Genomic DNA, 22,060 nt, shown 5'->3' on the forward strand with positions numbered 1-22,060 from the left:
TGATATTAGTCATAATGGGGATAATCATGACATCTTTAAATTCTTGTGGTAAGGTCTTGGATCACCAGCACTCTTTTATCAGTTGGTAGAGCCTGTATATCAGCAATTCTTCTCCATATTACATTTCTGCTGGAATTCTGTCAATTCCAGGCGATTTGTTCATTTTTGTATTGTTTGTGGCTTCTATAACCTCCGTTTTTGGTTCTTCATTCACATCTTGCTAGAGACTGAGGGCAGTAATGTGGTTTAACGTGTCTTTCTCTGTAGTTGACGCCACATTTTTAGTAATCCAGCAAAATATTCTCTCCATCGCTGGGTCATTCAGTTATTGTACTGGATTTATCAGCTGGGAGCAGGACATTGCTAATTTAGGTCCATATACTTCTTTTAGGGACCCGAAGAAACCAGCAGAATTATTTACATCTGCCATGTTCTGCATTTCTAGAGCCTTTTGAAGCCACCAGTTATTTTCCATTTTCCAGAGATTTTTCTGGAGCTAAGATCTTGTTTTTTTTTTCATTTCTCTTTGTTAGCTGCAGTCTGATTGCTTAGCTTGCATTTCAGTGCATGATTTTTTTCATCGATGTTCTTTCTGATTTCACGGCCGATCTCATACCAGTCAGCATTTGGTCAGCATTTCTACCTCAAAAGTTGCTTTGCTCAGTACTCTCCACATTTTGTCAAGGGATTCTTCTTCTACTGTGCATGTTCTTAGTGCTGCAGTCATAGTTTCTTCCAGTTTCCTCTGACATTTTTCATCTTTCAGTTGTGTGATGTTCAACTTCCTTTTACATAGGGGTTTTCTTCTCTTGTACATTGGCTTAATGTCAAAGGAAGCATATGAGGTAGTGGTCAGTGTAACAGTCAGGGTTCCTCATTGCTCTTGTGTTTTTCACATAGGTCTTTGCATCTGACAATAATGTAGTTCGGCAGATGAGGGTTTTTTGATCTGGGATGTGTCTATGAGAAGTTGTGGCTATCTGGTTGGATGAAGTAGGTGTTTGTGATAGTCAGTTCGAGTTCTGAACACAGGCAAGTCAGCAGTTCACTGTTGAATTTTGTTGACTTTTGCCAAATTTGCAAAGTACTGGGCTCCACGTCTGTGATCACTTCCCACCCCAAGCAAGATCAATTTGTCTGCTGCAAGGACCTCTGCAATTATTCCATAGTTGGAAATAGAATGCTTCCTGTTCTTCATTGGTGCATGTCATTGTTGAAGCATATATGTGATGTGGCGGTTCTCAGTCGTACGGATCTTCAGGATCATGATTCTTTCAGAGATAACCTTTGGTGCTTCAGTAAGCTTGTCTGCCAGCTCATTTTTTATGGCAAACGCTACACCTGCTCTCTTTAGCTGACTCTTAGCCCCCCCCCTTGAAAATTGTTCTTTTTTGCTCCCTTACGTCTTGGAGTGCTGCAATATCATGGAGGCAGTTTTGATGAAATTTAAGAAAGAAGAGGAAGACCAATAAAAAAGAAGTTATATGAAAAATGTTTCTATTTAAATCCTGAACAATACCAAGTCTTAATGCTTGTAAATTATGTATGAAAAATTAAATTGCTAATGTAATTCAATGATTTTTATATGATTACTGTGAGAATTGGCAAGCATAATTTTATTTCTACATTTTTTTATGGAAATGTATTACTTGTAAATAAATAAGACTAAAAACTAGACTTGACAGAGAAAAATTGTTTGCAAATTTACATTTGCAATTTAGCAACTACAAAATTAAAAAAAAAGGCTTATTGATATGTTTGCCTGAGAGGAAAATTATATTATTAGTAAACCAGTGTTCTTGCCTTCTAGTTATTGTCTTGCTTTGCTTTGTTTTTTCCTTTTTGATTATTGTTGCATTTTATTATATTTAAAAAAATATGAGTCCTCCTGATGTAAATATTTTATTAATGCATTTAATGATAGGTTACTTTAGGAGTTCACAAAAATTATATATAGTTTTTTTTTTTTATTGATGCTTTTCTCATAAAATCTACAAACTATCTAAGACAATAGGACAATGAAATTAGAAAAACATGATACACAATAATTATTTATAAGAACTGATTTTAAAAAAAAAATCATCATGTAAGTAAAACATCCCTCTGATTCTGGTAAGTGCTATTTACTTCTGTATTTTTTACACACACATACAGAGAGAAAGAGAAAGATAATCCAAAATAAATTATACTAATATCAAATATCCACTATCCTGGTCGTATGTTTCGCAATCCTTGCTATAAATAGAATGGTGGTGTAGACGACATGGTTAAGGGGAATTGTATAGGATTGAATCCTTTTCTTATCAGGATCTGATTTTATACTGCAAATATAAACTTAAGGTCAAAATTAGATGTGATAGGAAAAGATGACATTGCATAGAATTCAAAAAGTTTAATACAAGTTGTTGGACTTTACATACAAAAGGGAGTCAGATGTAAGTACTGCGTGGACCTGATCTTGGTTAAAGTGGACCATTTTCTCTTAGCTAGTTCGATGATTGGATCATAATAATCCTCCAAAATTCTTACTCCTAACTCCCCCTTGATATCCCAAATTGCATTTATTTTGAAAGGAAATTATCCACTTTCAAACTCCACCCGTATTTTATTTCCCCCTTTAAACCCCACTACCATTTAGATCGACTAATTTGTTTTCCATTCTAACAAAAAAAATGGAAAACAGATGTTTTACACTTAGAAAAGATTGGGATGGACTTGCTAATCCGTTTCTGATTTCATTTGGTTTCTTTCTGTGTCTTTTGGTTTTCTGTATTTGTATTTTTTGTGTGTGTTTCCCCACACTTCCCCTCATTGTTAATAAATTGTATATTGTGTATATATGTTCTGTAAATAAAATAATTTGAAACCATTGGATATTTTAAAGTAAATGTGCTATTTTAGTAATTAGAGAAGTGAAAATGGAAAAGTGGCAACACCACCAACGTTCTAACCCAGACTTAGCTTGGATTGATATGAATGGTTCTCGTTTTGAATAAGCTACCTGCTTCAACAAGCTTCTGGGTCTGACCTTTATTCCTGATTTGAAATAGAAGATTTAACATCAAGTCCGTTGCCAAGGTCACTAGAAAAATAATTGCATCATTCTACTGCTCTAGAAGGTATCTCACTCCTGATGCAAGCCTCTACTTGTACAAATTCTACTCAACTTCCTCCACTAATCACTACGCTGCTCTCAGTGGCCACCTTGTACTCATTAACCCTTATTCCCAAGTGGCCTTTGGGCCTTGATAAGTGGTGACTCCCTTGTAAAAATAATAAAAAAAGGATGAAAGAAGCATCAATTGTATATTGTGTGTTGTTAGGAGTAGGATAGATAGCAGACGACCATAACTCCTCCCCTTTCCACACTTTTAGGGTAAATTTATTTAATTTATAAATTTTATTTTATTTGTAAATGAATAGTATCAAATGCCCATGGATGCTCCTTGAATTCTATAAGAATAGAATTTTTTATAGGTTTTATTTAGGAAAATATTTGGTGCTTGTGTAGATTATTGATGTTTAAACCAACATATTTTGGGTAAAAATATTACGTACTTGTGTGTTATGTCAAAATTAAAAAAAAATGATCCAGTAGAAAAATAATTAGTAAAAATAGAATTCATCTAATTACCAAGTTTTATTGTATGCTTTAAATGTGGAAAATCTGTGTGAACAATTTTTTTTGACAAACTGATTTATCTCCTTTGATTTTTAATTAAGCATCTGCTATTTTTAAGATCAGAATGTAATTGTGGACAAGTTTTTGTTAAAAATACATCCACATCTTTAAAAAAAATTTTTTTTTTTAATTTTTTAATTTAATTTTTATTTTTTTAATTTTTTTTTTTTTGAATTTATACTAATTTCGACATGACATATAAGCACGTAATGTTTTCACCTGAAATGTGTTGGTTTAAAACATCACTAATCTACCAAGTACCAAATCTCTTTTTAGATTTTTTAACAAACTTTATTGTCCTTCCCAATAAAAAAAAAAGCATTTGTATCTTACTATTTGTTTATATCAATTGAACATTTGGTATACTGTGGTTTCGCAAGAAAGGAACCTTCCAGCGAAAAACCAGTTGAGTGGAGTTCATTTACTTCGTCATCACTCAAAGTTTTAGAGAATTCTTATTTAATATTTGACTTAATCAAAAAAAAAAAAAAAAAAAAAATACAGAAAAATATTTATTATCTATTTACCTATCACAGAATAAAGTGTAAAGTTTTTAGTCAACTAATTTTATGTTTTCTTTCTTTTTTATATTTAGGTCCAAGCATGGAAAATATGCAGGAACTTCTCCTTTCTGGACTCAAGGTTTTATTGACTGAAACAAACAATAAGGTAATTATTTATTTATTTTTTTTTTGTAAAGTTTTTTTTCTTTTTATTAAAATAAGTATATGCTTCCTTGTTGTGCTTTTGTTGTACATTTTAATTAGTACAATTGTTATATACCTGTGTATGAAGAATATAGGTATAGTTATTGTCTCATTCTCTTTATTGTAAACCAAAGTTGGCTGGGTGTTTTTCTACCAAGTGTTTTGATAGTCACAAAAAGGGAGACAGTGATCATTTTTAACTTTTATATTTAATTCCACCCTGAATATCCATTTTCCTTCAACGAAGATGTAAAGGTGTTATTACTTTTAAAATGGACCAATTTCGTCCAATTTCACATGCAAGTGGCCAACATGTATTTACAACAGTGTCTATTTGTTTTTGTTCGTGTGTTGTTGCTAAAATCAATTTCATAGGATACAATTTATAAATGACATCGGTTTTAGGTCTGTTATGGACCAGAAAACCGGAGAAAGTGAATAGGACAGACATTTTGATTTTTGTATATGTACGGCACTTGACTGCTGAAAATGCACCCAAGTTTCAAATTACTTGCCCGTTTCTAGCCACACTGGAGAGCAGTGATACGATGAACCAGCTCTTAGTGGGTGAACTAAATAAATTTATTCCTCTCTCTTTTTGGTTGAGCTCTCTGGCAAGGAAGATAACTGGCTTTTGCAGCTTAAAATGCATAGCTCTTTGTAAAAGAAAATAGCATCTATATATATGCATTTTATTCCATGACATCATGCTCGTGCTTAAATGCTGATGTGACATTAACTTGGGATGTGGGTCGTCAATATGCGTATTTAAATGACGGAGCCAGCAACTTCATTAGAAAAGGTTACTTCTTCTTAGCTTCACAGGAAACATAATAAAGAAGGATAATGATTTACATGTATTACTAGAGTTTGAACCACAACTGAACTCTTACTTCAATTCCTTTCTATGTCTTGTGATTAGACTAACCAATGAAATGTGTGTATGTAGCGCCATATGTAACTTTGTCAATCATATCTAGTAACGTTTTGTAAGCATTATCCTCACTTAGCTCCAAAAAGATATTACCCCAGGTAATATATGAAATAAATGTAAAACAACAATCTTGCTACTTGTGTTCAATTAATCATATACAATGATCTTTTTAGAATAGGTATTGTGCTGCAGCAGTAAATAACTGCAAAAGGATTGATATGCTATTAAAGAAACAGGTGCTTGTCTATAAATCCCCTTCCCCAAGAAAAATTAAAAAATAAAGTACATTACCATAATGGAAAGAAAATAGCATAAAAATATGTAAATTGATCAAGTAATTTTATTATATAAAAAGGAAAAGAAAATTTTATGACTAATTAATGATCTTGCGAGACCATTTTGAAATTCATCACCAGTTACCTCTCCCTTAAAATAGCTCTTCAGAAGTAGTTTAGAATCAGCCTTGTACATCATCGTAATGTCTACAAATTCGCATTAATCGCTTAAAAACTACTTGATCAATTTATGCAATTGATTTTTCGTGCATGCTATTTTCTTTCTGTCACAAGTATGTACATCATAAAGATTTTTCTTTATTTTTGATTTTCCTTAGACGAGAAGATCTGGTAAATCCAACAGATAAACCAGATTACGTCCCTTTCTATGTCACATGATTAAACCAACCAATCAGAATCGCTTCCCATAAATCTCATCTAGACTTAACTTAAAAAGTATGTCACCATGAAGTGGCATCTGTTTCAGATCTCAACAGTAATTGAGATTCCCATATTGTGACTAACCAGCATTAGTAATTTTCTAATAGGGTTTTTTTGAAGTCAGTCTGTCATTGCTGGTATTTGGAGTTTATGAGCGAACGGGGGTACTGCTCATCTACATAATAATAACAGCAGTCTGGACTTGTATGTTTGAAAGTCAGCAGCGGTTGTAACTTTAAAAAAAAAAAAATTTTTTTTTGCTCACTTTCACTCCTAACAAGGCATATCGCCACTTAGACATAAGCGGCTATTTGGGACCATGCCTAGGAAAGATTAACAAGATGTTGGTTTATGTTACATTAAAACTTCTGCATATCAGTACGGTCAGGGAAGCAGGTAGCAGGAAGGAAATTCCAAACTTTAGCTGTTCAAGGCAAGAAACTATTATTTGATTAATCATCCCAACACTATATATATATATATATATATATATATATATATATATAAACTTTTAAACGGTACAAAAACTATACAACACTTTAAAAATGATATACAGAAAAACACTAGAGGCCCCATTTCCCAACAAACTCAGAAGTTAATCGTTGGTATATCAAGAGATACAAAAAACCAAAACAAATTAAATTGTCATGCAAGAGCAATATTCTGAAACTGTCCATTTTGTATGCATTGGCACAAGATGGATTTTTAATTAGACGTTGGCCAATGGCAGATTGCTCTCTACACTAAATATTGCATTACCGATTCATTCATATAAAAGCCAAGTACGTCCAAGGATGGAATACTGCTGCCATATCTGGGCAGGAGCTGCTAAAAGTACAAAATAGACTTTGTGGCTTAGTGGGGGATGCCCTTTTCTCTACCCTGCAACCTCTCTCCCACAGAAGAGACATTGTGAGCCTATCCTTGTTTTATCGTTATTTCCATGGCAGGTGCTCGTCTGAACTCCAATCTCTGGTCCCCCCCTCGCCAATCTTTCATGAAAAACACCCGTCTAGCTGAATCCCCTGTGAAAAATTTCCCCCACTCTTTATCTGTGCCTAAATCAAAACGTGGATTCCATGAACAAAGCTTCTTTCTTAAAACTGCACGCCTGTGGAACTCTGTTCCGTCTGCCTGCTTCCCACCTGACTACAACTTGGATGTCTTCAAGTCCAACGTTAACAAATTCCTAATGAACCGCCCCCCTTAAGTAAACACTTCATCAAATCCCCACACTAACGTACTGTACATGCAATAACCCTTATCCCTGAGTGGCTTCCGGGCCTTGATAAGTGGTGACCACCGGGTAAAAAAAAAAAAATTCAGGTTGATTGAATATTTACATAAGTTGCAACCCAGTTCTGCAAACAACTTCATGTGTTCATTTGATGTTTCCAGCCTCTTTACCAATGTGTAAAGGACCATTAGTATTTGTGCCGACTCACTTTATGATTGTAATCTAACTCCTCCACCTTTTCTCAGGAATATATTTGTTGATCTCACTCAGTAGAATTCAGCTTTGATAATGTTATGTACAATCAGATCGACGAGGTTCAGATGGGAAGGCCTCTGGGTCCTACATTAGCGGATATTTTTGTAGGCTTCTATAAGTCGACACTGTTTAGTAATATATTGAAGCCCTCAATATATTTTAGATACATCACTTTTGCATCCTTTGCTTTTGAGAGTGAAGCAAAAATCTTCTTCAATAATCTCAATTCTCTCTGCACAACATTATCATTTACTATGGAGAAAGAGAATGAGGGTTGCTTGTCTTTCCTAGATGTTTTGATTGAATGTAGTAAGACTTCTTTTCTTACTACAGTTTATCGCAAACTGACCTTGACTGGTCTTTATATGTATTGGCGCTTATTTGTGCCTACTTCTAGAAAAATAGCGCTTATTAAGACATTAGTATATAGAGCCCTTAGAATTTATTCTTCCAACAAACTTGAACATGAATTGAACATATTTTCATTTGTAATGGTTATCCAGAGAATTTGATTAATTATACTATCAATAATCAAGTAAAAAAAAATATGGTTCTCCTATAGACCTGTGTCCTTCCAAGTGTCCTGTTTATTTAAAACTGCCTTGGATTGGAGTTGCTGGTCAGTGTTTGAGCAGACGGATTATTAAGTTTGTAGCAAATTGTTTCCTGCCTGTTGTGCTACATTTGGTTTTGGTATCAAATCTATATTCACGAAGGATAGTTTGCCCTACATCACACAAAGCAATGTTATTTATGAATTCAATTGTCAATGTGCTTGTAGCTATGTGGGTCGAACCTCCTAAAATTTGCTGACACGCATCAACCAACATATACCGGCAGAAATTAGACTGGGCAAGCCACATCGTTTTCACCCCTCTTCTGCTATGGAATCTGCCATTGATCAATATCTAATTGAAAATCCAGCTTGTGCCAATGTATATAAAATGGACAGTTTCAGAATATTGCACAGAGCTGACTCTCAAAATCATTTAAAAATTATGAAGTCAGTCTCGATTTTTTTTTCACACAAGCCTTCTCTCTGTTAACAGAAATCATTAGACTTGCTTGGAAATATATTTTAATCATTCCCATACTCCCTCCATCTCAATTGTACATATATTTTATATTCTTGTACATATATTTTATATTCTTGTACATATATTTTATATTCTTGTACATATATTTTATATTCTTGTATATAGATTTTATATTCTTGTATATAGATTTTATATTCTTGTACATATATTTTATATTGTACATATATTTTATATTCTTGTACATATATTTTATATTCTTGTACATATATTTTATATTCTTGTATATAGATTTTATATTCTTGTATATAGATTTTATATTCTTGTACATATATTTTATATTCTTGTACATATATTTTATATTCTTGTACATATATTTTATATTCTTGTATATAGATTTTATATTCTTGTATATAGATTTTATATTCTTGTACATATATTTTATATTCTTGTATATAGATTTTATATTCTTGTATATAGATTTTATATTCTTGTACATATATTTTATATTCTTGTACATATATTTTATATTCTTGTACATATATTTTATATTCTTGTATATAGATTTTATATTCTTGTATATAGATTTTATATTCTTGTACATATATTTTATATTCTTGTATATAGATTTTATATTCTTGTACATATATTTTATATTCTTGTACATATATTTTGTATTCTTGTACATATATTTTATATTCTTGTACATATATTTTATATTCTTGTACATATATTTCATATTCTTGTATATATATTTTATATTCTTGTACATATATTTTATATTCTTGTACATATATTTTATATTCTTCTACATATATTTTATATTCTTGTATATAGATTTTATATTCTTGTATATAGATTTTACACAAATTCCCATTCACTTTTTTCTTTTTACTCGTATATTCCGGAGTATTTGCTCTTGCATGACAATTTAATCCGTTTTTTTTTTTTTTGCATCTCTTGATATACCAATGATGTTGGCGAAAGGTGCCCCCAGGGTTTTTCCATATATTATTTTTAAAGCAATATATATATGGAAAAAAAGGGAAGAAAAATTTGTAGCCTTTTTAAGAAATTCTCAACGTTTCGTTTCCATTTACGGGGGACTTCCTCATGAAAATGATAAAGATGATTGAGAAAATAAAATATAACAAAATGAGAGAAAATTTTATTTCTTCAATCATCTTATCATTCTCCTGAGGAAGTCCCCAAAAAATGGAGATGAAATATTGAGAATTTCTTAAAAAGGCCACAGCGTTTTTCTTCATCAATTTTAAAATGCTCCATTTGTTTACTGGCGTGATGCATCATAGTCTAGTAAATATGTAAATTCTGTTTTTGATTTTCTTGCATTTCAGGTGAAGAAGGTGCTGGCACAGGTGATCATAGCAATGGCACATCACCAATATTTGGAAAATGAAGGAGGTCAACAGATGATTGAATTTATTATTAACCAGTGTTGTCTTCCTGATGATGATCCAAATTCTGTAAGTGGAATTTTTTTTTTATTACTTTTCCTTTTTTTTTTTTTTGCAGAAATTCTATGTTTTGTAATTGTAGAAATTCTACGTCATTTTTAATTGTAGAAATTCTACGTTATTTTTAATTCTAGAAATTCTATGTTATTTTTAATTGTAGAAATTCTACATTATTTTTAATTGTAGAAATTCTACGTTATTTTTAATTGTAGAAATTCTACGTTATTTTTAATTGTAGAAATTCTACGTCATTTTTAATTGTAGAAATTCTACGTCATTTTTAATTGTAGAAATTCTACGTCATTTTTAATTGTAGAAATTCTACGTCATTTTTAATTGTAGAAATTCTAGGTTATTTTTAATTGTAGAAATTCTACATTATTTTTAATTGTAGAAATTCTACGTTATTTTTAATTGTAGAAATTCTAGGTTATTTTTAATTGTAGAAATTCTAGGTTATTTTTAATTGTAGAAATTCTAGGTTATTTTTAATTGTAGAAATTCTAGGTTATTTTTAATTGTAGAAATTCTAGGTTATTTTTAATTGTAGAAATTCTACGTCATTTTTAATTGTGGAAATTCTACGTCATTTTTAATTGTGGAAATTCTACGTCATTTTTAATTGTAAAAATTCTAATTTATTAATTGGTGATCTTTTAAACTAATGCATTTCAGGTGCAAACATTACATTCTTATGTGTTATGTTGTAATTAGTATAAATTCCAAAAATTACAATAAATGATCCAGTAGGAAAATAATTACAAGTAAAACTAGAATTTATTTAATTATCTAATTTTATATGTTTTAATGTGGAAGAGTTGTGACCAATTCAGTATAACAAACTGACTTATCTCCCTTTACTTAAATTGAGGATCCACCGTTTTTAAACACAATGTAACTGCGGAAGATTTTTTTGTTAAAAATACATCTAGCACATCATCTACTGAATAATTTTTTGTAATTTATACTAATTTTGATATGACACATAATTATGTAATTTTTTCACCTGAAACACATTAGTTTAAAAGATCACCAATCTATGAAAGCACCTGATTTTCACCTGTGCCCTGTACTATAGAAGCACCCAATATTCTTATTTGTATTGAAGATTATTTGATATAAAACTTCATGTAAAAAATGTTTATCTGTTCAAAATGATTGATTAAAGTTGTTTTTTTTTTTTTTTTCATTTTCAGAATAAACGACGCATTGATCCTGATTACACATCCAACAATAACTTGCGAAGCATGTGTGAAAACATTCTACATTTGATCACCACAACCATTGAATGCATGGAACCGGTGAGTATAAATCTATATCTATTACGGAATTCTGTCTCTCTTCCTTCTTCTTCCTTTTTTCCCCTTTTCCCTTACTTTGCCCGGTCCTAAAATATGCTTGTCTCTACTTTATCCGTCATTTTCATGGCAGGTGCTCATCTGAGCTCCAATCCATGGTCCACCCCTTGCTAAACTTTCATGAAAAACATTCATCTAGCTGAAAACATTATCAATAATTTCCCTCACTCTTTATCTGTGCTAAACCTAAATGTAAATTCCATGTATGAACTGAATTTTTTCTCAAGTTCATCAGAAATAAATACTTTTCTAATCGTATTACAACTAGTTATAAAAGAGCAAACATTGTCAGAATAAATATGAGTAGGAATACTACAGGGTGACCCCAAAAAAGCGGGCCCCAACTCTAATTAGGCCTCATTTCTTAGTATTTTGTCTGAATGAAATTAAACTTTGGTCATAACTAGTTTATTATATTCAAAACATCACATCAAAACACTAGGGTCTTTGACCTTTTTTTCTCTGTTCTACAGCATATGTTCTAGATGGCCTCCATTTAGCTCCGTGCATTTCTTGAGGTGCAGCAAGAAGTTGTCCATGACGTTCTTACAGACCGAATTGGTAATGGCTCTCATCTCCTCCCTCATGGCTTCCTTGAGTTCCGTGATGGTTCTGGGTTTCCCTGCGTAGACTCTGTCCTTAAGATAGCCCCAAAGAAAAAAATCTGGGGGGGCTTGGGTCCAGGCTATGGGGTGCCCACTGAAAATCAGGCTTGAGACTGATCACTCGGCCTCTGCAGTTCTCTTTCAGGCAATCTCAGGGCAGGTTTGAGGTGTGAGAACTTGCTCCATCCTGCTGGAACCAGGACTTGCTCATGAGCGACTGGTAGATGGTCTGGACTCACTCTTGAAGGTTTTGAGGACCTCCACATACCGCTCCTTGGTGACTGTCACTGCTGCACCAGATTCTTTGATGAAGATTGGTCCAAAGATGCCTCTGGCCAAGATTGCAGCCCACACCGTGTACTTAGGAGAGTGTAGGGGCTTGGTGGCTACTTCATTGGGTCTGGAAGACCCCAGAAGACATTTATTTTGGAGTTTACCTTTCCATCAAGATGGAAGTGGGCTTTATCTGAGGTCCAAAGAAGGTGAAGGAAACTTGGTGTCTCCTTGATCTTCTCGAGCATCTTGACTGCCATAGCCCTCCTATGCTTCTTTTCTGAGGCTGTAAGGGTCTGCAGCGTCTGTATTCTGTATGAGTAAGCCCTGATATCGTTCACCAGCACTCTCCTGCAAGTCTCACGGGACATACTGAGGGACTGACTTCGCTTACGCACAGAGCGTTTCGGACTCTGCTGGAGAGACTCTCTCACTCTTTCGACCACCTTGGCTGTTCACTTCTTGGGACGTCCCGAGTGGCTTGCATATTTCTCTCTGGCAGCATTGAGGTTCTCCACGGTTCCATACTTCTCGAAGTGGTCCACCCAGTTCTAAATTCTGCTTTTGGATGGAGCCCTCTCACATTCGAACTGACGCATGAAACTGTCCTGGGTTTTCTTAAACGAGCCTGTCTTGTAAAATTTAACACAGTGTATTCTTTGTCCCAGATCCCACTGGGGTCTTGGTGTACTCACGGTCGTTGATTCTGCCATGTCCTGTAAAATAAGGGCAATCGGTGAATAAATAATGGAGATATCACATGAAGTGTACACGGGGCCCTTTTTTTTGGGTCACCCTGTATATTAGTTGTAAAATCTCACAAAGGCAAGAATCACTGGGTGGATGTCTTCAACTAACTCCATGTAAATTGTTCTGACATTGAAACAAGTAAATAGTAGAATATAGATTTCTTCATTTTGTCTCGGTCTTCGACTCATAAATGGCCAGTAAAATCTATTTCTGTGTGAAGGAATGACCTGATAAAATTTATTCTATGTTTGGGTAAATTAGTAACCGTAGGATAACTAAAACACATACAATACAATTATATTTCTTACAAGAAAAAATAAGATTTAACTGCCTGGATTTACTGATCCAAAAACCAGACAGATGCAACATATGGAGGATAGCAGTGAAACCCAAATGTTTACATATCGCATGGTCATCCATTATAACTAAATCTGTTGTCTAGATTTAGCATTTTAGACATTGTGTGCATAACTAGAAAGAAATGACTGTATTCAGTGATCTGATGGAGCCATCAAACATGTCCTGGAATTATCCATGGTTGTCATCAACTTGGAAGATCCAAGAAGACTTGTTACGAATCATCAAAGATGGCATTACCGTCTGGAGCTTGGATGATTTTAACCTCATAAACAGAGCCAGCTAGAAATTTGATGCCAGCAATTCTGTAAACTGGAAGGAGAACAATCAACAGAGAATGTTTGTTTAAAAACAATCGCTATTAAAGCAAAAAGCTTTATAACAAAAATGTAAAATAAATGTGATTTTATTTTTTATTAGTGTGAGGGGGGAGGGGAACACCCAGCCTTGTCTTGCTTTGCCATGTTGTAAAATACTCTTAAATATATTTTAATTCTTATTTCATATTTATTGTTATAGAGCCGATTGTCAATATTGTATCTAATATATAGTAGTGATTCCAAAAGTTAAAAAAAAATTACGGTACCATCGGCTAGAATCAAAACCAAAACATTTAGTGCTCCAACCGCATCTCCTACCAAAGTAGCTATCAAAAACATAGATAAGAAAGATTTAATATTAAACGACTTGAAGAAATGAATTGAATTTGGGCATGCGCAGAAAGAAGTCAAAAATATGTCAGCAAATTGAAATTTACTATTTCCTGTTAATTTCAGTTTTATGTGACTAGTAGTTTAAAAGTTTATCAGTTAAATATTTACTCACACATACAACTACTGTTTTATTTATGTAGACAATTTTTTAAAATATTATTTTTATACTTTTTAATAAATAAATTAACTGTTTCTAGCAATCGTTTAATCATCCTATTCACACAGCAATCAATTTTTTCTGTCTCCAAATAATTTTCTTTTCTTTCTCTGCAGGTGTTGTGGCCATTCTTAATGGAGTATATAATGTCGGAACAACATACGAGAGCTATGAAAAGTATTTGCAGAAGTCTTGCCTTTTTAGCCAATAAGAAAAAAGAAGGGCACATTGATGACTACCAAATTGATTATGATGATTATCGTAAGTTTATATTTATATATTATTAGCTCTATCCATCCAGCATTGCTCAGGAGTTTTTTTTTTTTTTTTTTTACTTTACCATTGTTTTCTTTCTTTTTTCAATTTTTTATAAATTAGAATTCAACACTTATAAAAATGCATTTTCAGAACTCGTTCTATATTTTAATTTCGTGCTACAAACAGAATATAATTATGTAAAAATATACAAGTTATATATTATAATTGATATTTAGATGATTAAATATTTGTATACTTTGGCAGCAAGTCATTATTTGTTCATGTCTGATTAAACTCTTTTTTTCCAATTTTGTTGGTAATCTTTTCTATTCGCAAAGCGGTCTTGTTTCGTTTGATTAAATATTTGTATTGGGAAGGTGGCATATCATATTTGAAAATAAGCATGAGAACTTTAGCCTTATTTTTGACTTTTCGTAACCTTCATTGATGACCATTTTGCAAATAATTTTGCTTAAAATCCATTCAGTAGTGTTTGAGTTTATAACAAACTGCTTTACCAATTTTTGTTAAATACTTTGTTTTATTTACTTTCTTTTAGCCAATTTACCCAGACCACATGATATCATTGCTAGACTTTTCGTGAGTAAATCAAATCTTTATATATTTGCTTACATCTTTTCTTCACATTTATAAAGAATAACATTGTGTATATTATATATATATATATATATATATGATGCAGTCTTTATGTATATATATATATATATATATATATATATATATATATATATATATATATGATGCAGTGTTATTTTTTTTTATATATATATATATATATATGATGCAATTTTATTCTTTATATATATATATATATATATATATATATATATTAAAGTTTTGAGTATTTTTTATAAAAAAATATAAAATAAAAAATGCCGTTTAAATTCCTAGCAATATTAAATTCAACATATTGCAGACTTAACACTAGAAAATTCTCAATAACAAAAGGGAATTCAACTATATGACAGTGAAAAACAAAAGGAACTTTAAAACCTTAACTTAAATTGTTGAATAGAAAGCGAGAATCCTCAGTTGTTTACCATATAGCTGTTTCAGTGATTTCAAAACATGAATATATAAATTACAAAAAAAAAAAATAAATATTCTGTGGTATGTTTGTTAGAATATAAGAAGCCATCAGACGTACCCCTCCACCGTACTGTATACCGATACTCTATGGCTGACTGGGATAGCTTCCGTACATTCATATCTGATTTACCTCTGCACTCCATGTTTAAAAAGGAAGTGTCCTCTATAGTATCAGATCTGACCGAATGGTTAATTATAGGCATAGACCAATTCATACCATCAAAAAAATTCCAACAAAAACCTAACAGCCAGCCATGGTTCTCCCCAGAATGTGCTGCTGCTATCGCGCACAGAAATCACTTTTTCCATAACTACCAACGTAATAGATGCACTGAGACTAAAGCTGCTTTCAGGACTGCCAGCAACCACTGTAAAAGAGTAATAAAAAATGCAAGAGAGCTATATACCCAGTCTGTTAAATCCAAGGTAGCTGATCAACGGCTTGGTTCCCACCAGTTTTGGCAAATAACAAATAGGATCCTGAACAGAAGTGTGCGTTCTATCCCAACCATTATCAATGGACCAGAGGTTATCTCGTCAGCGTCAGACAAGGCCAAACTATTTGCAAAGAACTTTGCAGCTAATTCTACCCTATGCGACGAAGGCCATCAACTCCCCATATTTCCTCCTATAACACAGAACAAGCTAGGTAATATACAAATATCCGTGCATGAGGTCGCCAAGCTAATAAAAAACCTAGATTCCAGTAAAGCAACTGGCCCTGATGGCATCCCAATTATAGTGTTAAAAAAGCTTCAACCAGAACTTGCTCCCATACTTACGAAACTATTTAAGCGCTGCCTTAAGGAGAAGTGCTTTCCGACCCCCTGGAAGACCTCATCAGTTTGCCCTGTATTTAAGAATTCAGGTGATACAGACCAATAAGTCTTCTCTGTGTTATGAGTAAGTTACTGGAATCAATATTAAATAGAGAAATAGTCAACCACCTCAGCAGAAACAACCTTCTTAGTGACACACAATATGGTTTCCGCTCTGCAAGATCTACCGCAGATGTGCTGACGGTTATATCCCACAGGATTAGTGAATCTCTTGACAAAGGCTTCCTTTCTAGGGCAATTGCTCTTGACATATCAAAGGCCTTTGACAAAGTATGGCATAAGGGTCTACTTCACAAGATTTCCAGCTACGGTATAACTGGAAATGTTTTCTCAATCATTAAATCATTTCTCTCCGATAGGCTCATAAGAGTAGTGGTAGATGGACAAAAATCGGAGGCCTGCAATATAAATGCTGGAGTCCCTCAGGGGTCAATCCTCGGCCCAACTCTCTTCCTGATCTACATCAATGACCTCCCTAAACACATACTTAAATCATTCGTTGACATCTATGCTGATGACACGACCATCTACGGCAACACATCAAAGGCTGTAAATGACGAAGTTCTCTCGGATTCTCTCTCCTCTGATCTCGAGCGCGTGGTTCAGTGGGGGAAGATGTGGCTAGTTACCTTTAATGCATCTAAAACCAAACTCCTATCCTTACATCATCAACGCTCTGATCCCCAGCTGGCATCAATTGTGATGGATGGCTCTCGTCTGGGTGAGGCCCCGTGTTTTGACAAGCTTCTGGGTTTGACCTTTACTCCTGATCTGAAATGGAACACGTACATCAAGTCTGTTGCCAAGGTCGCAGGAAAGATGGTGGGATCCTTCTACCGCTCCAGAAGATATCTCACTACTGATGCAATTCTCTATCTATATAAAAGCCAAGTACGGCCAAGGATGGAATACTGTTGCCATATCTGGGCAGGAGCTGCCAAAAACAGCCTATCATGCCTTGACAGAGTACAAAATAGACTTCGTGGTTTAGTGGGGGATGCCCTTTTCTCTACCCTGCAACCCCTCTCCCACAGAAGAGACGTTGTGAGCCTATCCTTGTTTTATCGTTATTTTCATGGCAGGTGCTCGTCTGAACTCCAATCCCTGGTCCCCCCTCGCCAAACTTTCACGAAAAACACCCGTCTAGCTGAATCCACTGTGAAAAATTTCCCCCACTCTATATCTGTGCCTAAATCAAAACGCGGATTTCATGAGCAAAGCTTCTTTCTTAGAACTGCACGCCTGTGGAACTCTGTTCCGTCTGCCTGCTTCCCTCCGGACTACAACTTGGATGTCTTCAAGTCTAATGTTAACAAATTCCTAATGAACCGCCCCCCTAATTAAACACTTCATAAAATCTCCTCACTAACGTGATGTACTTGCAATAACCCTTATCCCTGAGTGGCTTCCGGGCCTTGATAAGTGGTGATCAATGTGTAAAAAAAAAAAAATATAAATTAGATAGGAATAAAGATGCATAAAAATTCTTAAATAACTTTGGTACCATAAAAGCAAATAGATAATCTAAAAACAATATATATATATATATATATATATATATATATATATATATATATATTTAGATTTATCAAAGGTCAAATCGTTGAACTTTGACCCCTTAACAGCCAAATTTCTGTCTGAAAACAGATTACAAAGATTTTCCCAAATCTAAATACCCCGTATATCAAATTTCGAGTCTGTAGACTGAAAATTGACAGTTATTGCATAGGGAAATGTACACAGACACTTTCACTTATATATAAAGAGGAGCTTTCTTATCTTAAACTTGATAAACTAAAGAAAATGCTGTTTCAAACTTAAGCATGACAGATCAACAAAAATCGCATTTTTTAAATGAGCTTAGTACTCATGAGTAAATTGAACCCATGTTTCATGCCGAATCACCATAATATTGGTCATTCTCTTCCAGTATTCTCGTGCTTTCTAGCCATTCATGGCCTTTACCGCTCAAACACACCAATAATTAGTTATGTATGAAATGTTTTTGTTATGTTTTAAATATTTTAATGATATCTTAAATATTTTAATTATATCTTAAATATCTTTATTATATCTTAAATATTTTTATTATATCTTAAATATTTTAGTTATATCATAAATGTTACTCATATCAAATATCTTATATAGTAAACATGTTAGTTATATCGTAAGTATGTTAGTTATATTGTAAGCATTTTAGTCATATCATAAGCATTTTAGTCATTTAAAAAAAAATGTAACGTTTTAAAATTAAATTTTTTATTTCAGGTGTTATCTGGACATCCAACCAGTGATGGAGGTCGTGGGATATACATTTTGAATTTTATGAAAAATATGACGCCAAACCTCTGCAATGATTTAGTGGAATTGTGGGATACTGTTATACCAAAGTTGATCGCTTACGTTGATGGTAACATATTTGCTAAAAAATTGTTTACTTTCACAAACACTTGATATTTCTTTCATTGTTTCTTAAATTCATCTGCTAAGCAGTGGAAATATCAGTTTCATTTGTAATTGGTAACGCCAAAGGTGGAGAACCAGTCAACAAATTTTACAAGAATAACTGTCACTTGGTATGGTAGATTTTTTTTTTTTTTCAGCAAACTGATCACCTTAGTGATGAGGAGTTGGGATTTAGCAAATACTTCAGGTGTGTGTATCTTGTTAAACTAAAGAATTTCAAATGTAATCCGTTATTCAATCCATGGGGGGTGGGGTAACATGCTCTTATTCCATCAACCATGACTTAGAAGTCCTAAGTAATTTGCAATTGTATTTTGATTGTCGCTTGTACTGAGGATTGAACCTTCAACCTTCTTGCAGACAATTCTATTATGAATTTTGGGAGCCTTAAATCTGTTTTTGCTTTTAGAAATACAATCTTACTACTTGTTACAGATTATATACAGCATAATCATGTTAACACACTGGTTCCTGTTATTTCACTGAAGTTAAGCAGCATTGAGCCTGGTCAGTAATAAAATGGGCGACCATTTGGAAATTCCAAGTGCTGTATGTGCTCTCTACTTATCCCGGCATTGTTTCCAATCGTCCTGGACTTCTCCTTGCTAAGCAATGCTGATTCAGGAAAGGTGTGGTTAGAAATTGTGCAACCCTTGCTTCACAATTACATGCGCAAATACCTTTAATGAGGGTAGCCATTGTCTTTTGAGATTGAATGGAGGCATATTACAGATTATTACTAAAATTGTGACTGATGGACAGACAAACTCTTTATTTATATGATTGCTCCTAATTTGATTATCAGAAAATAATTCTCTGAATTATTTTGTCTGTAGAAAATTCTGACACTGAAGAGGACTGGCCGCAGAAAAATTGGGAAGATCTTTTACTGAAGGTAATTGGCATTTATTCATCTTGGTTTTCTTTTTCTCTTTTTTCTGCTTTCTTTTGTCTTTCTTTTAATCCTTTTTTATCTCCCTTTTTTCTTTTATATTTCCTTTTCTCATTTACTAAAGATATTTGACTTTTTTTTTTTTTTTTTACAAAGGGTTCACCACATATCAAGGCCAAGAGGCTACTCGAGGATAAGGGTTAATGTGTATGTTGTAGTCATTGGGACAGTTGCGTAATAATTGTCCGTAGAAGTAATTCTGTATAATTAGATCATTTTTTCTTTCATTTGGTATTTTCTTTTTTCTATCTTTTTCTTTTTTCTCTTTCCTTTTTTTCTCCTCTGTTTTTTTCTTTAATTTCTTTTTTCTTTCATTTTCTTTTTCCTTTCATTTTTTCTTTCGTTTCCTTTTTTCTTTCGTTTCCTTTTTTCTTTCGTTTCCTTTTTTCTTTCGTTTCCTTTCATTTCCTTTCTTTCATTTGTTTCTTTTTCTTTTGTTTCTTTTTCTTTCATTTTTTTCTTTCATTTCTTTTTTCTTTCGTTTCTTTTTTTCTTTTGTTTCTTTTTCATTTCTTTTTTTCTTTTATTTCTTTTTCGTTTCTTTTTTCCTTTTGTTTCTTTTTCGATTCTTTTTTCCTTTCGTTTCTTTTTTCTTTCATTTCTTTTTTCCTTCTGTTTCTTTCCTTTCGTTTCTTTTTTCCTTTCATTTCTTTTTTCTTTTGTTTTTTATTTCTCTTATTCTCAAATCTTTTCCTACATTTTTCCCTTTCCATTCTTAATTTGTTTCCTTTTTTAATGCAATGATCTTAGAACAGCGTATTATAAATTCGACATGAAATATCCATAATGCCAAACTAGAATCTCTTCACTCTATATTGATTCTACATTTTCTTATTGATACTTTTCTAATACCTTCATAACATATTCTGTTATTTTGCAATTTCATTTTGCAACAGTAATACATAACAGCCAGGTTTTGAGAACTTTGCTGTTGTTGGAATTTATTAATTTTCTACCAGGGAAGATCTCTTGGAAAGATTTGCTCATGATGTAAAAATAATGACTACCAGAAGTGACTTTGTGGAATTCCTTAGATGCATCTAAGATGGAATACTGTTGCCATGTCTGGGCAGGAGCTGCCAAAAACAGCCTATCATGCCTTGACAGAGTACAAAATAGACTTTGTGGCTTAGTGGGGGATGCCCTTTTCTCTACCCTGCAACCCCTCTCTCACAGAAGAGACGTTGCGAGCCTATCCTTGTTTTATCGTTATTTTCATGGCAGGTGCTCGTCTGAACTCCAATCCCTGGTCCCCCCTTGCCAATCTTTCACGAAAAACACCCGTCTAGCTGAATCCACTGTGAAAAATTTCCCCCACTCTATATCTGTGCCTAAATCAAAACGCGGATTCCATGAACAAAGCTTCTTTCTTAGAACTGCACGCCTGTGGAACTCTGTTCCGTCTGCCTGCTTCCCTCCGGACTACAACTTGGATGTCTTCAAGTCTAATGTTAACAAATTCCTAATGAACCGCCCCCTTAAGTAAACACTCCATCAAATCTCCACACTAACGTAATGTACTTGCAATAACCCTTATCCCTGAGTGGCTTCCGGGCCTTGATAAGTGGTGATCACTGTGTAAAAAAAAAAAAAAAAAAAAATCAAGTCTGGAAATGGTCCATTTTTCCCCCTATAAAGACAAAAAGATTTTTACACTGATGAACTCCTTACTTGTGTTCATAAATAAAAAGTTTGTTTTTTTAAATAACAAAGCATCTTTCATATTTAAAATATGATCATTTTGAAGTAAAGTCATTGATGTCAGGTACAAATCGTTCGACATCACCATGGTTACTTAATTTTCATACCGATATGCATAATAAAATGTGCTACACGTGTGTGTATCTATGAGCACAAAATTTATTAAATTAAGATTAAAAAGTAGTTAGATGTAAAAAATGTTGTAGTCAATCAAAAATCTTTCTATTTACATTGTTGTTCTTCAAAATGTTTTCCTCATCATCATTGATGTTTATAATCATACAACACTAGTAGAAGTACCCAACATTGCCTGGAGAATGCCTAGAATAATAAAATATCAGTATATCCTGGATAGAGTCCCAAAAAAGAGTTTTCAATCTAATAGGTCTCATTCTGTCAGCTAAGCTCCAACCCCTGCCCCATAACTGCAATGTTGCACCTCTGTGCCTGTTTTACAAGTGTTTTAATGTGCTCTGAT

General features: G+C 33.3%; 1 protein-coding gene across 3 annotated transcripts in view; it reads left to right on the forward strand.

Moving 5' to 3' along the window:
- LOC145277536 (maestro heat-like repeat-containing protein family member 1) overlaps window positions 1-22,060 on the forward strand; it is a 216,739-nt gene that overhangs the window by 96,899 nt on the left and 97,780 nt on the right. For all 3 annotated transcript variants that reach the window (XM_080128991.1, XM_080128993.1, XM_080128992.1), the window contains 7 exons: window positions 4,278-4,351; window positions 9,924-10,052; window positions 11,240-11,344; window positions 14,373-14,517; window positions 15,074-15,114; window positions 18,732-18,873; window positions 19,766-19,824. In XM_080128991.1, the coding sequence (XP_079985117.1) occupies window positions 4,278-4,351; window positions 9,924-10,052; window positions 11,240-11,344; window positions 14,373-14,517; window positions 15,074-15,114; window positions 18,732-18,873; window positions 19,766-19,824 (695 nt within the window). The remainder of the gene's footprint in view (window positions 1-4,277; window positions 4,352-9,923; window positions 10,053-11,239; window positions 11,345-14,372; window positions 14,518-15,073; window positions 15,115-18,731; window positions 18,874-19,765; window positions 19,825-22,060) is intronic.

The sequence above is a fragment of the Euprymna scolopes genome, chromosome 6 (assembly GCF_053919585.1).
Source record: "Euprymna scolopes isolate OS-2025 chromosome 6, ASM5391958v1, whole genome shotgun sequence".
NCBI lineage: Eukaryota > Metazoa > Mollusca > Cephalopoda > Sepiida > Sepiolidae > Euprymna > Euprymna scolopes.